The sequence below is a fragment of the Microcaecilia unicolor genome, chromosome 2, assembly GCF_901765095.1.
Source record: "Microcaecilia unicolor chromosome 2, aMicUni1.1, whole genome shotgun sequence".
NCBI lineage: Eukaryota > Metazoa > Chordata > Amphibia > Gymnophiona > Siphonopidae > Microcaecilia > Microcaecilia unicolor.
This window is the reverse complement of record NC_044032.1, coordinates 92,506,162-92,522,270: the sequence shown is the minus strand read 5'-3', so window position 1 is coordinate 92,522,270 and position 16,109 is coordinate 92,506,162. Positions and strand designations below refer to the sequence as shown.

Sequence of the window (16,109 nt, the reverse complement as noted above, 5' to 3'; positions counted from 1 at the left end):
ACCCACAACAGTAAACATAAATAGTCCGAACTGTAGAGCGGACAAGTGGAAAGCGCAGCTGCCATCTTTGATTCAGGCAGAGCTTACAACAAGTTCCACGAGATACACCAAAACATTGTTCCGGAAAACGTACAGTTGGAAACAATCTGTTCGGGTACTTGCCCTATCAGATTCTGATAGCGGAAATTTGTCAAAAAAGGAAAAAGTTTCACATATTGAAACCCCGAAACATTGTCTAAAATATACTGTCCGTGCTCTGGCTTTAGAGGCAATAGTCAGTTTACACCGCGACCTTAGTTTCGTTTCGTTTTCAGTTCTTTCCTGCCTCATTGATCCAACTGCCTCGTCTCTGCCCAAACAGAAAATGGCCGCCCTGGTCGCACAGCGCCTCCCTGATCACGTGACGTGGTCTCGGTACTCGGTGGGGGCGGGGGCGCTTTCTGCTCCTACAGGCGGTGTGAGTAGAGCGGCTGCCGCGTCTTCTGTGCCCGGGACTCCGTGGAGCTGACAGCTGGGTGCCCAGCGCCCTACGGGCACTACACCTTGGTAGCCCTCTCCTGCGGAGACGGCACAGAGAACCCCGATCCTTTCTGCGCTTTGACGGGCAGGAGCCCGTCCGGCTCGCTACATGAGTCCATGGATTACCTGGTTAGTATTGGTCCCTGGCTGTCACCCCAGTCCGGGACAGCCCGCCGCGCCGCCCTCCCCTATGCCTTGGCTGCCTGCAGTGAAAGCGGCGTATTTCACACGCTTATCAGATTGACAGGGCCATTAAGGGCCGATGAGGGGAAGGGTGAAGGCAGAGCGCGCCCTTGCTCTGCTATTAGATGGCTGGAGATAAGATCCTGGCAGCGCTCTGCTCCTTTACCTCTGTAACGCTTGGGCCAGCCCCCGCCCCCCCATTGTACTTAGGATGGTGAGAGTTTATGAGCCCTTATAGTTCAGCACCATGGTAAACATTGAGAGTTTTCTACATGTGCTTTGTTATGATTTTCACCACCTGAAGTTGTTATGGGCATTAAGTATAGCCATCATTAAACAAGCACTTGCGATCACACTGTTGGGCATGATTGCCTGAATTCATTTAAAGAGCTGTGGAGATGATTTTCCTACACTCAGGTAATGCACTTGCTGTAGGGCTGTTTTGCTAGAAGGCTAAAGTCTTGCAGGTGTGTCTTTACACTGAGCAGCCTCATAGTGATATGTCAACTGCAGGCAACAGCTGCCTTGGTGTTAAGTTTTCTTACCGTGCATGAATAGATTAGCGTTCAGTTTTGTATTGTGAACTTTGGTTATGTTTTTATTTCCTTCCTGTCCCATTCTCATGCTTTGGCAGGCGTTTTCCGTCCCAGTCCCTCACCCTGACTGGGGAACTTTTGCTGGCCTGAGGGTTGGATTATTGCCTCTTTGAGATGGCCTTTTGTTTTGCTTATCAGCTGCCAGGGTCAACTACAGCAGCAGTAACTGTCTTCTTGGGCCTGAGTGCACCATCTTATCCTATCCTGGTCTGACAGATGGGATGTTTGTTATGAAATCCTTGATATATACCATGATTTTCTTTGGTATGACCAAAGCGAATGATCTGATCTTGGATACTTTGTGCCATAGTTCTGTGGGCTGGCCTTAAATATGGGTTATGGGCCTTTTTTTTTAGTGTGATGTAAAAGGTATGATAAATGTAAATCTGGTAATATACAAGTTTTGACTTTTAACATCTTTAGTAGTTGAAGTCCCTATAACAGGGACTTAATTTTTCTACTGTGCTTTTTGGCACATCTAAAAAGTGCTTAGAGACCAGTTCATCTGTCTGTCCATCCGTCCAAAGGCTTGATAACTTTTTTTTTTTTTTTAATGTGCATTAGTTTAGTCCAGACTTAGGTGCTAGCTTCTCTGTAGTCCTTGTGTGTGTGCTGTTGATAATTGCCAGAAACAAATGAGGATCTAATCATATTTAATAGGGTAACATTAAACCTATGCAAATATATGGTTTTCACTTCCTCCCTTGTTTGATCTGGTCATATTTAGGGTTTTACCTATAGATGGAATATTATTGTCTTCTGTAACTACAAAAGGAAGAAGCCTTTTAATCCACTGCTTCTCAAACTTCTTGTTTCACACTGCCAAGTTTGCGTAGTCTTTGTGGCACAGCAAAACACATAATGGTTTATGGATTATTTTCAACCCCTTCCTTCCCACTGACAGGAAAAGGGAATGGGACTTGATATACCTCCTTTCTGTGTTTTTTGCAACTACATTTGAAGCGGTTTACATAGTATATATGAATCCAGAATGCCCCAATTTGACTGCCCCTATCGGACCGACCGTTCACTTGTCTATTAGATTGTAAGCTCTTTGAGCAGGGACTGTCTCTCTTTGTTAAATTGTACAGCGCTGCGTAACCCTAGTAGCGCTCTAGAAATGTTAAGTAGTAGTAGTAGTTTACATAGTATATACAGGTTCTTATTTGTACCTATATATTTCCCAGAGTCACAAGGAGCTGCAGTGGGAATCGAACCCAGTTCCCCAGGATCAAAAACTGCTGCACTAACCACTAGGCTACTCCTTTACTCCTGAAGGGCATCCTTTCAGATCCCGCCCCCTGCCTAATCATCAAAGCCAGCAAAGGTGTGCACATTGAAAACCCTGCTAGTGGGGGTGGGGGGGGGACAGTATTCTTGAAGGTGAGTATGGGATTTTTATCTGTAGTGTAAGTAGTGAGTGAGTAGTTTATTTTAGTATTGTCTTTCCTTCTTTGTTTCTTTTCTTCAGGATAAAATTTTAAAATACTTTTTTCTTCATTCAGTCTGTATGTCCCTTTCCTTTGATTCTCTCCTCTTCCTTCTCCCAATTCCTGTGAGCTTGCCTCTGCATTCCTCAACTCTTTCTTCATCCATTATCTCACAGGGTTCATTCTTCTCCCCACAAATCCAGGGTCTCTCACCTCTTCTTGTGTTTTCCCTTTTTCAGTCCTTAATTTGTCTTCCCCCCCCTCCAATTCTGGCTCCTCTCTCTTTCCTCCTAGACCTATCCAGTATTTTTTTTCTCTCTTGTTCTCCCCTTTCCTTTTCTTCCTATTCCTGAATCCCCTCCCCCCCATTCCTGATTCATTATGTCACTCCCCCTCGTGCCACTATCTGGTCTGTTCTCACCATCACCTTTCCTTCTGGGGTCAATTCCTCTCCCCATTGCACTGTCTGTTATTCAGAGTCCTCTCATCCTCTCCCTCTTTTTTTCCCCCTGTCCCTCCCCTCTCTTTTTTCTCTTTCCTTCCATCCCTTTTCTCATCCTAGGTTTGGTCTCCCACATGGTCCCTATAGTCTGCTGTATACCAGGGCTTACCAAACCTGTACTGGAGAAACCAGTCTGTTGGGTTTTCAGGATATCTGCAATAAGTATATGTGAGTGAAATCCACAAACATGCCTATTTTTCTCATGTATATTAATTGGGGATGCCCTGCTTTATATTGCATCACACCCCGTCCCTGCTATGGTCCGGGTTTTTCTTTCACTCCTCCCTATATCCTTGAGCTACAACCATTGCAATGCCTAATACCTTATTAGCATTCTAAGCCCCCACCCATCAAGCAGCCACCACCTCTTTTGCAATGTGCCGCCAAAGCATTTGTCCTTCTTCTCTCCTTGCTGCCTTTTAGCACTTGCCCCCCTCCTGCTCTACAAGTTATTCTTGCCTGACTGGAGGTCTGGGTGAATCAGCCCTCCCATCTGCACCCCCCCCTTCCACCATCAGCCAACCCTGGAAGTGCTGGGAGCTTTTCATTTACCACCTATAAGTGGGGAACAGTGTTTTTCTTGTGGATCCCTCTCAGTAATCCTTAGTCTGGGAGATGCAGTGGGACTTGGATTATGTAGAATGGCTTCTCTGCCTCAAGTGGTCTCCCTCCAGATGGTTGATAGTAACCAGGACTGAGATTTATGTAAAGGGAGCTTTGACTCAACTGTGTGTATTTTCTAAGGAGGCTGTGCAGAAGTTTGCAGAGTAAACGTGTTGAGAAGTTGGTCAACTGTGCAGGCAGTTGAAGGTGCCCATATTAAGGACAGTGTGGTATAACCTGCCAAGCTGGAAAGAATGTAAAATTAACCAAGATCAAGGAATTTGAGATGATTGAACTTGCCAGTTTATCCTTCATTAACAGCTTTGGAATTATTGAGGAAGTGTATCAGAGCAGTTTGATACATTCTCAGGCGCACACTGTTGTTTGCTAATTTACATTTTTTACCTGGGAGTTCTAGAGAAGGCCAAACGAATTAGGAGAACTGGATCAGTTAACACTGTAGATAGCTTTTTTTTTAGAATTCTAGGATAGAATTATAAAATGTACAACTTGGGGGGGGGGGGGGGGATAGTTATTAAGGTGCGCTTGCCCTGTAATTTGCATTATATTAGTAACTGCAGGATACATAGTAATGAGATGCAAAACTTGCAATTGCATGCAAAACACCTCTTTAGTATGTAAATCGAATAACACCTCAGGCTGCATTATTTTCCCTGGCTGGAAGCATGTCTGCCAGGCTATAACCTGATCCTTCTTGCCACATCTTAAAATGACCGGGCAGTCTAAATCACCCCCCCTCCCTATGCTGTCTCATCATAACATGCCCTGAAGTGCCCCACCATTTCCAACAAAGCCTCCCCACACACTCAGTTTATCATTTGGAATTCCTTGAATCTGGGGAGTGAGGTGAAGGTGGGGGGGGGGGGGGGGGGGGGGTATAGGACAGGTTCAAAATGAGGCAGGTGACACCTAACAGTAGTCTCGCAATACTATTGCTAGGAGTTAAGCCGCCAAATAGGCCCTTATAAGGCAGCTTAATTCCTAGTAGTAGTACTGTGAGACTACAGCTAGGGGTCGCCAGCATCTTTTTGGTTAGCTTTTGTTCTATTTTGGTAAGAAACAGGTTTATTTCATTTTCAGATGTAACTAGACCTACACAACTTCAAAGGAAGGGTTTCCTCCAGTTGAAACCTTGAGTTTTAATGACAGGAGGCACTTTTTTCCTGAAGTTTCCTTAAAAGTGTCTGGTGTCATTTAATAGACCTAATGCAGCAAAAAATGGCCTAACACAGGATGCACTAGAACATCATGTGTTAGTTTTTCTGTGTATTTGTGGTAACTGTGCGGTAAATGTTCTTTTGGGATTTTTTTAGGGGGTGTGTTGAGTGGAGAGTGCGCATTCTTTCGTAAACCAGTTAGTACTCGGATAACGTGGGAGCCCTTAACTGCCTACAAAATAGGTGGTGGTAAGTGCTCCTGTGGCAATTTTGAAAATGGCTGCCTGCTAATGGCAATATTAAAGCACGGCCATTAATAAAATAAATAGAAAATTGGGTTTTTTTACGACCACAGTAAAAATGGCCTTAGCATATGTAAATGAACTGCGTAAGGGAGAGCTAATGTTACCGCAGCTTGGTAAAAGGACACACATATTTTCTTTGAACCTATCCAATTAGAATTTTTTTAAAGAAAAAATTGCCTGCTTAGTAAGTCTGTTTGGAATGTTACATAACTTCCTTGAATAGGAGATATGTTTACTGGTTTGTTTGTTTTTTAATTTTTTTTCCTTTAAATTTTTCTTTCTTTGTCTCCTTTGCATTAGAAGGGATTTTGGGATTCTATATATAATTGGCCCTTATCATTTCTTGTTGACACTGGGTCCATGTCTCCCTTAAGGGTGAACTATTGGTCAGATTGTGGTTTTTCTGTTTAGTTTGATTTGCTATGTATGTTTATGAAATAAAAAAAAACACCAAACTGGCTTGGCTGAAATGGAGAATGTAATGTATTTTACTTTATAGTTTTTGTTGTCAGTTTTTTTTTTCATGAGTAACCAAAAGTCAGGCTTTAATTCTGCAAATATCTAGAAACATTTTAGCTGCAGCATTTTTTCTCATGCTACAATGTGGTCTTCTATCCGCACATTAAAATCTCATTATTTCCTTCAGCAGGATACCAGACGTGACAGCCGGTTCAGTCAGTCAATCCTGAAGAATTTGTTTGGTGTCTAGAATCCAAGTCCACCCCCAGTTTTCTTTGGTTCCAGGCTGCACCTTCATAATTAGTATGTGAATAGTTTCAGGTTAATTGACTTTGAAGCTTCAATGTTTTGAGTCCCTATTGTCCTAGCATTATTGTCTTCCGTGAGCGTGGTAGCTAGGGATTCCCAGATGTGAGAAGACAACTGGCCTGCTTGTCCTTGGAGAAAACAAAGTTACACATGTAACAGATGTTTTCCGAGGACAGCAGGCCACATATTCTCACATACCCTTCCACCTCTCCTTGGAGTTGCATTCTTTAGTTATTTTACATGACTAAGGGACCCGTGTGTCAGCTATGGTGAGTTCTTGTGCCGAGCAGTGTGCTGCTGGTGTGAAAAGACACGGACCCGGGTTCTGCTTGGCGGCTGAGCAACCCCGAAGTTCACCTGTGGTGACCGCCGTTCCCCGAGGGTTGAGCCCCCAGGTGCGGGCGGCCGACAGGACTTATACTGAGAGGCCAGGAAAGGGGCGCCCATAGAGACCAGCCAGAGGAAAGCAGAAGGTAGAAGTTCAGGAGCGGGTCACAACAGAGTGACAGGCAGTAGGCTAAGGAGTGTCTTGGGTCCAGGCAGGTATACAGGCGGGTAACTGACCCAGGAGTAACCAGGTCCAGGCAGGATATCCAGGCAGGCAGTAAACAAAAGAGTAATCCAGGTACAAGCAGGGTCTTTACAGGCAGGCAGCAAACAGAAGAGTAATCCAGGTACAAGCAGGGTCTTTACAGGCAGGCAGCAAACAGAAGAGTTCTCTGAAGAGAAACGCTTACCCAAGTAGAAGCCGAAGCAATGAGGCAGAGGGAAAGCGTCCCAGAAATAGCGCAGGCTTTCTGACATAGAGAGGAACCAGCTGAAGAAGAGAGCTTCCATAGGTCAGGTACATGCCACCAAAACCCTTATTCACACCCTTGTTACTTCTCGCTTGGACTATTGCAATTTACTTCTCACTGGTCTCCCACTCAATCATCTTTCTCCTCTCCAATCTGTCCAGAATTTTGCTTCTCGACTTATTTTCCACCAGAATCGCTATGCCCACACTAGCCTACTTCTCAAGTCTCTTCACTGGCTTCCTGACCGCTTCCGTATACAGTTCAAACTTCTCTTACTGACCTTTAAATGCATCCACTCTATGACCCCTCGTTACCTCTCCTTTCTCATCTCTCCCTACATTCCTCCCCGTGAACTCCGCTCTCTGAGCAAGTCTCTCTTGTTGTCCCCCTTCTCCTCCACCGCTAACTCCAGACTTTGTTCCTTCTATCTTGTTGCACCTTATGCCTGGAACCGTCTTCCTGAGCCCATACGTCTAGCTCCATCTCTACCTGTTTTTAAATCTAAGCTGAAGGCTCACCTTTTCACTGCTGCCTTTGGCTCCTAGTCGCTACTCATTTGCCCTCCTCCTCCCCTATTCCTCTTTTCCCTGTAATTACCTTGCCCATAATGTCTTGTCTGTTTTACCTAGATTGTAAGCTCTTTGAGCAGGGACTGTCTCTCTATGTCAAATGTTCAGCACTGCGTGCGTCTGGTAGCGCTATATAAATGCTATTATTATTATTATTAGTAGTAGTAGTAGTAGGTAGGCAGAGAGAAAGTCAACACAGGTGCGTGGTAGCAAGGCAATTAAAGAGCCTGGAAGCCAGGCAGAGAGAGAGGATCCAGGTGCATGAGAGCAAGGCAATCAAGGAGCCTGCAGCCAGAGAAGAAGTACACAGACATGGCTCAAGGCTGAACCAGTCAAGTGTGTGGGTTGCCAGGACCTTGCGCAGCCAGAGGACACTACTTGCGTTGAGGTAGGGGACATGACACCATGCTTGTGCGTCGGGTGGGAAGGCACCAGCACATGCTTGGTGGGATGCTGTTAGAAAATTCTACAATCATCTTGCTAGACAGTGTCTGCACTAGGCTCCGTCAGATGACATCACCTAGATGTGAGAATACTTGGCCTGTTGTCCTCAGGGAACACCTGCTACAGGTGAGAAACTTTGCTGTACCGCAGGGCGCACTCAGGTGTCCCCGGTAGTTTTGGGACTGGCGTGCACTTCTCACACGCTAAAAATAATTTTTAGTGCTGAGGGTGTGTCTGGGGGCAGAGGTTTAGTAGGCATGTTCTGTGCTAATCGGTTAGCGCAGCTAGATCGCTGCGCACAAACTGATTAACGTATGGTTAGTGCCTGAGCCCTTACTGCCTATAAAATAGGTGGCGGTAAGGGCTCATGCACTAATTGCCATGTGCTAATAGGGAAATTAGTGCATGCCCATTAATAGGAAAAATGGAAAATGGTTTAATTTTACCACCGTGTTAAGTGACCTCAATGAGTGGTAAAAACCCATGCTGAGGATAGCGCAGGCCACTTTTAGCGCTGCTTGGTAAAAGGGGCCCTTAGTGTTTTGTTTTGCCCTTTGAAGTTAGTGTCCCCTTTTTCTTGCAGAGGGCCATGAAACTCATTTAAGGAATAACATCCCATTTATACACTGAAATCTTAAATGCTGACTAACTGTAAAGGTGTGTTTTTGTTTTTTTTATTCTGACAATAATATGGATTTAATTTGTCTGATCACTTTTGTATTTAGATATTTTTCATGTTCTTTGACACCTTTCAGATTTAAGCCAGAGATTTTCAGAAATCTGCTGGGTACAAATTCGGGCATTAGATGAAAATGCTGGAGGCAGAGGCATTGTCAAGGCAATAAGGCCTTGTATTTCCAGTGCAATGTTCTTTTAAGGTTAACATGACAGACTTTGAATAGTATCAAAGCTATGTTTAAGGAGTGTCACCATGAATATTCATGAGATTCATTTACTTGTAACCTAGAGCCACTAAAGCAATTGACATGGTTCAGTAATCCTTAAAGCCGAGCCCATTTGCAGGACTGGCGTGTGCCATCTATCTGCTTAGAATGTATTTTGGAGTCAGCAGGAGTTTTTCAGATCAGAATAACATGGAGATGATTGATTCAAAAGAGATATGGGGCTCAAGCAGAGCTCGTATAACCTTGGGGATGGGGGAGTACAGTACCAGTGACCATTGGTTCAGATCAGCAGAGGAATTTTTGCTATCCAGAAAGCTGCCTTGTGAAATGAACCTGGTTGTGCATGTTTTAGGTATACTACTTTGAGCAATTGTTTGGAAATATGGTTAATCAAATGCACAGGTATTTCGCCTGCAGTTACTAAGGATCTAATTGAGGTAAGGTGAGACTGTTTTACCCCTTAATACCTTTCTACTTTATAGATGCCATTCAGGAAACAGAGAACTTCAAGCAGTGGAAACCTGTAAGGCATCAGAGATCCATTGTTTTTATCCAAACTGGAAAATGTAGCTCTGATATAAAACTGTGTGTAGACCAGAGATCACTGGAGGCAGCCAGCCTTCAGCATATCTGAAATTTCTGGGAAGTTAGTTAATCTGACTGCTTCACATACCCTCATTTTCTTTTATTTTCCCAAACTAGTGCAAGCCCAGAGACAATTTGATAATCCTAACCTAGGTTTCATAGGTGTAATTTGGGGGTAGAAGTGCTATCTGCTGCCCCCCACCTCCTACACACTAATGCTTCAGGTAATGGTGCTGTCCCCGTCCCCGCCAACTCTGTCCCTATCCACAGAAGCTTCAAACAGTTGATTTATACTTAAATCTTTTTATTACAGTATAAAATGAAAATGCACAAACAATATTCTGAACTGTCATTAATAAAGCAAAAATAGAAGATAAATCCCCCCCATCTTCCTTCCCTCCTCCTCTTTCACAAATGAGCCCCTCCCATACACTCCCTCCCCACCCCACTACAAGAAACACCTTTGCATTCAGCAAATATGAAGCACTCCCTATACTTTTGAACTAGTTTTTTAGTCCGTAGATGAATAGTAAGTCATACACAATATTGGGATTCAATTGAGCTCTCCTTTCTTCCACTGTTCTTTCTGCAACAGAAAATGCCCTCTCTGAAGACGTGCTGGTAGCAGGAATACACAGGATCCCCTGTGCAAGTTTTGCTAGCTTTGGCCAGCACTTTTCCTTATTTTTCCAAAATGATAAAACATCATTGTCAGCATCATCAGTCGAACATAAATAACTGTCAAATTCGTGAACAACAGCCATATTAGGAGACATTGTTCCATAAAAGTCGCTTAGAAAACTTCTAATGCTGACATCCATCTTCATTTGGAGGAGCTCGGCCCGGACTCTTCCACAGATGTGACGCTTTCTGAAAGTGTGGATTGTGAAGGATCTCGAGATGTTGATGGACTTGAGTCTTCCATTTCAAGCTGCTGGTATAACCTTCTCAAAGATTCTGTTGCCTTTATTTTAACAACCTCTGTGAAGATAATTGGATTGTCTTTCAGACATGGGTGTAGATGGGAAGCAGCGTTGTGTAGTGGATGAATCCGAAAATAAGTCTCAATCAGATTTTGGAAATGCTCCTTCATGCTAGCAACAATGGATGAATCAGTTGCAGTAGCATTCAGATGCTTCAACAACTGGGCATGAGTTGGAAGGACATTGCAAGTGGTAGGGGTTTGATCAGCAGAAAAGACTGTTATTGCTATATCAAAGGCAGACAAGAGGCAAATGATGTAATTTAACATGGCTTCATTCAAATCCAAAAGCAGCTTCTGCAGTTTTTTTTATCATTGAATTCAGTTGCCAGTTGTTTATGACGTGTGTTTTTACTTATGAGTCTAGCATTGTATAGATGCTGTTCCATCTAGCTGAAACCAAACCTGTTTAAGGCTAGTCTCAAGCTTCTGATGCATTCTTGAGTGCTTGATGTGTGATGATGTCTTTTGAAAACCTTTATCAGCCCACTTCTGCAGAATCAGAGCCATCGTCCTTCAAGTCCATGAATAATACAAGGTTCAAGTTATGGCAGCACACGATATCCACTGCTGATGAATGCAGCCCGTCACGTTAGCTCTCTTGTCAGTCATATACAGTGGGGGAAATAAGTATTTGATCCCTTGCTGATTTGTAAGTTTGCCCACTGACAAAGACATGAGCCAGCCCATAATTGAAGGGTAGGTTATTGGTAACAGTGAGAGATAGCACATCACAAATTAATCCGGAAAATCACATTGTGGAAAGTATATGAATTTATTGCATTCTGCAGAGGGAAATAAGTATTTGATCCCTCTGGCAAACAAGACCTATACTTGGTGGCAAAACCCTTGTTGGCAAGCACAGCGGTCAGACGTCTTCTGTAGTTGATGATGAGGTTTGCACACATGTCAGGAGGAATTTTGGTCCACTCCTCTTTGCAGATCATCTCTAAATCATTAAGAGTTCTGGGCTGTCGCTTGGCAACTCGCAGCTTCAGCTCCCTCCATAAGTTTTCAATGGGATTAAGGTCTGGTGGACTGGCTAGGGCCACTCCATGACCCTAATGTGCTTCTTCCTGAGCCACTCCTTTGTTTGCCTTGGCTGTATGTTTTGGGTTCATTGTCGTGCTGGAAGACCCAGCACGACCCCTTTTTAAGGCCCTGGCGGAGGGAAGGAGGTTGTCACTCAGAATTGTACGGTACATGGCCCCATCCATTCTCCCATTGATGCGGTGAAGTAGTCCTGTGCCCTTAGCAGAGAAAACACCCCCAAAACATAACATTTCCACCTCCATGCTTGACAGTGGGGACGGTGTTCTTTGGGTCATAGGCAGCATTTCTCTTCCTCCAAACACGGCGAGTTGAGTTCATGCCAAAGAGCTCAATTTTTGTCTCATCTGACCACAGCACCTTCTCCCAATCACTCTCGGCATCATCCAGGTGTTCACTGGCAAACTTCAGACGGGCCGTCACATGTGCCTTCCGGAGCAGGGGACCTTGCGGGCACTGCAGGATTGCAATCCGTTATGTCGTAATGTGTTACCAATGTTTTCGTGGTGACAGTGGTCCCAGCTGCCTTGAGATCATTGACAAGTTCCCCCCTTGTTGTTGTAGGCTGATTTCTAGCCTTCCTCATGATCAAGGATACCCCACGAGGGTGAGATTTTGCGTGGAGCCCAGATCTTTGTCGATTGACAGTCATTTTGTACTTCTTCATTTTCTTACTATCGGCACCAACAGTTGTCTCCTTCTCGCCCAGCGTCCTTACTGATGGTTTTGTAGCCCCATTCCAGCCTTGTGCAGGTGTATGATCTTGTCCCTGACATCCTTAGACAGCTCCTTGCTCTGGCCATTTTGTAGAGGTTAGAGTCTGACTGATTCACTGAGTCTGTGGACAGGTGTCTTTCATACAGGCTGACCATTGCCGACAGCTGTCTGTCATGCAGGTAACGAGTTGATTTGGGAGCATCTACCTGGTCTGTAGGGGCCAGATCCTCTTACTGGTGGTGGGGGATCAAATACTTATTTCCCTCTGCAGAATGCAAATAAATTCATATACTTTCCACAATGTGATTTTCCGGATTTAATTTGTGATGTGCTATCTCTCACTGTTACCAATAACCTACCCTTCAATTATGGGCTGCTCATGTCTTTGTCAGTGGGCAAACTTACAAAATCAGCAAGGGATCAAATACTTATTTCCCCCACTGTATATATTGTCCTGCCGGTAAGCCCCAAAGTCTTCTAAGATGCCCTTTACAGTAGATGGGGTTACAGAGGATGGACAGACTGGATGGATCATAAGGCCTTTATCTGCCGTTACGTTTCTATGTTTCTTTTTTTTTTTATTTTTTAGATCTTTATTAATTTTTAATCAAATTAACAATACAGTTACATTTGAATAAGTAATACAGAAAGGAAAATATAAATTTAAGTAAAACATTTTTACCAAGAAATTTAAAAAACAAAATTATCTTCTTTAGACCACAATTAGTGGGGGGTAGTCTAAGCAAATACGAAGACTACACAAAGTAGAACAAAATTAAATAGGAAATATGCATTGCATGTATACCTAACTTATTAACAATTATTATTCATCAAGACCTACGGTTTACCAAGTTTCTTCATATTTATAAATGCCTTCAACTGTTCAGGCTGGTAGAAATAATACTTAAGACCCAAATATTTAATAACACATTTACAAGGAAAATTTAAGTAGAAGGAGGCTCCTAGAGATGTCGCTTCTGTCCTCATTGCAAGAAACAGCTTCCTCCTTTCTTGGGTCTGCTTTATAATATTGGGATATATCCAAACCCTCTTTCCCCTGAACAGAGTCTGCATTTTCTTGAAGTGTATACGCATGACCGCGTCCAAATCTTGTTGAAAAATAAACGATGCAATTAGGGTCGCTCTTTCAGAGTTTGAGTCCAAAGTTGTTTCTAGTAATTTAGATATATTCAATCCTGGCTCTTCAGGTGGAATTACTGGAAGAGAGGTTTCAGGAGGCTTTTTCATTGGTATATAATATACTTTGTTCAGTGGCGGAATAGTTTACGTTTCTATGTTTCTATCTGATATTTGCCACAGTGTGTTTTTCTGTGTTGCTGCCTCCTTCATAACACACTTTTTGAAAACCTCTCTTTTCTGAATTCTCTGTTTCCTCCACTGCCCTAGGACTGTGCAGGTCAGAAATGAAAAAATCTATGTGGCTGGTAGTGCAAAGATGGCAGGTGAATCATTAGCCAGGCCTATCAGCAATGGGAAAGTTAGGCTGGCAGTGGCACTGTCTGGATGGTGGAGTACAGGGTACTGTAGTGGGGGTAGGTGCAATGGACAGGCAAATATTTCTTTTTTGTTGGTCTGACATTTTTGTCCTAGTTCTTTTGGGCTTTCTCCTGAATTTGAACCAACCTCTAATAGCCTGCAGTGGTTCCATGAGCATTAATTCATGAGTATATAGAGGAAGAAAACCTATTCCAGTCATTGCATGGGCAATCCTTCACCATAGGCTACAAACCATGGCTCCCTCAGCAACTGAGTTGGCCTGTAGGCACTGTATCATTATTGAGTGATGGATGAGACCCTATCCCCTCCCCCTAACCCAACATCAGGGAGCAGAAATCAGGTGTGGGGATCAAGCCTGGGGTATTCCGAGCTGAGCTACGAGAGCAGCCCACTGTGGGGACCTGGGTTCTCCTCTTCTGCTGACATTGCTTGGAATTCGCACCAACACTTCTACTACAACTACTACTACAAATCATTTCTATAGCACTACCAGTCGTACACAGCGCTTCACAATTTAACATGAAGAAAAGACAGTCCCTGCTCAAAAGAGCTTACAATCTAAATCAGGACAGACAGACAGGACAAATAAGGGATAAGGATAGGACAGACAGGACACATGGTACTGCACTGCTAAGAGTGGTAGCTTCATACATTTGCATTTGAACTAAACTAAAACGTCATGTCTTCAGATTTACAGACAGACAGGAGCACAATGTACCTATAAACAGAGAGAGAGACCAGTAAGAATGCAGGTTGACTGCATTCTTAAACTTTTTTTTTTTTTTACTTTGTTCTGCCTACTCTGCTCTTTTCTACTATGCAGTATGAAACCATGAGCAACCTCCACTAGAATTAGTCCTCTCCCCTTCTTGCTGCTATAAGGTCCCTGGGAGTAGCATGCGGTTTGCAAGTTGGAATGCTCCGTTGTTAGTTTGTGTACTATTTTGTTCCCTTCTGTACCGAGCATGCTTTCCATAGTATGATTACATTACCTGTTAACACACTGGGTTAATCTTGTTATTTTTGCTATATGTGCAGAAGATTCTGTGTCTTCAGGTATGAGTGTAGAGATTCCGTGCAATGAATATGCAGCAGCCTGAAACAAATTCATTATTGAATGATTCATCCATAGTCTTGACATTTCTTTTCATAATAGAAATTAATTAGTTGGTGTATTGTATTAAAAAAAATCAATCATGCTCAAACTAAAACAGTATAAACATTAATTGGACTTGGTGCTACAACAATAGAACACAGTGTTTGTTTTTGTTTTTTTTTTTGCCTCTTGAAATTGCTGTTTTCCTCCTCCCCCACAGTAATTGGAGAAACACAGTAAAATTCATACTATCTGCATGAGTAGTTATATGGTATATTAATGTTTTGTGTTTACATTTGTACATAATTATTTACAGATGGCAAATGGGACACATGAAATCTATTTTGAATAAGGATTGTGAAAGTATGTGGAAACTTTATGCAGACTCTAAACTGTATTGATATTGGGAGCACAACAGATTGCTTGGTTATGGTGGGTCAGCATTCGTGGAATTAGCTTCATACAAACAAATTTGAGTTGATTTACTGCCAGTTATCAAAAAGATACCAGACTGTTCACAATAATAAACCACACAGGGCCCTGTTTACTAAGCCGTGCTATAGGCACACTAGAATTTTTAGTGCACGCTAAAAATGAGTATGTGCCAACACTAGAGACACGCATTGGAATATATGGACGTCTCTAGCATTTAGCGCACGTTGATTTTAGCACACACTGAAAACGCTAGGGCACCTTAGTAAACTGGGCCACGGGCTTTTGGTGATAAATAAAATGATATGTCATGATAGCCTAAGCTAAAGTTTATTTGTTGAAATAGACAAGACTCTGTAATTTAGTTTAGGTATATATGCTTATTCTGTTTGTCTTTATCTGTTACATGGATTTTGTTATGCATGTATATATGTACCTTACTGAAAATGGTCGATTATGTGGGTTATACATTTTTGAAATAAACAGAAAACAATGAAATCAGTTAAATGCAACTTTCCAGCCCCCTCTACAAGTCCAATCAAAATGACAGTGCATTTAATCCACCAATGACTCAACAATAGCATTTAAACATTAAAAAGAGCAAGTATTAATTTGCAGATCTTCCCCCGCTCATCAACTAAACAATACATAAACTTACCAACCTATCACAACCCCAGCTCTTCTTACTCTCTGTCCCAAACGTCGGCCAAATAGCCATGCCCTGAAGGTCGTTTGAAACCTTTGGTAACTTGTTCTAACTTCTTGGTCCCATGTAACTAAAACAGCCCCATCTTATGGATAATAACTGGATCTCTTCTAAGTGAGGTATCAGAAAACCTGTTTTTGAGGAGCCGGAGCTCTGAAGATGAATAGGGCGATTAGTCCCAGAAACTAGATAAGGTAGCTAGCCCTATATGTAGTTCAATATAC

General features: G+C 42.9%; 1 protein-coding gene across 2 annotated transcripts in view; it reads left to right on the top strand.

The window, feature by feature from the left end:
* The first annotated feature begins 450 nt into the window (after window positions 1-450).
* ARL15 (ADP ribosylation factor like GTPase 15) overlaps window positions 451-16,109 on the top strand; it is a 723,318-nt gene continuing 707,659 nt past the window's right edge. For both annotated transcript variants that reach the window (XM_030193124.1, XM_030193123.1), the window contains exon 1: window positions 451-648. In XM_030193124.1, coding sequence (XP_030048984.1) covers window positions 637-648 — 12 coding nt within the window. In that variant the 5' untranslated portion in view covers window positions 451-636. The remainder of the gene's footprint in view (window positions 649-16,109) is intronic.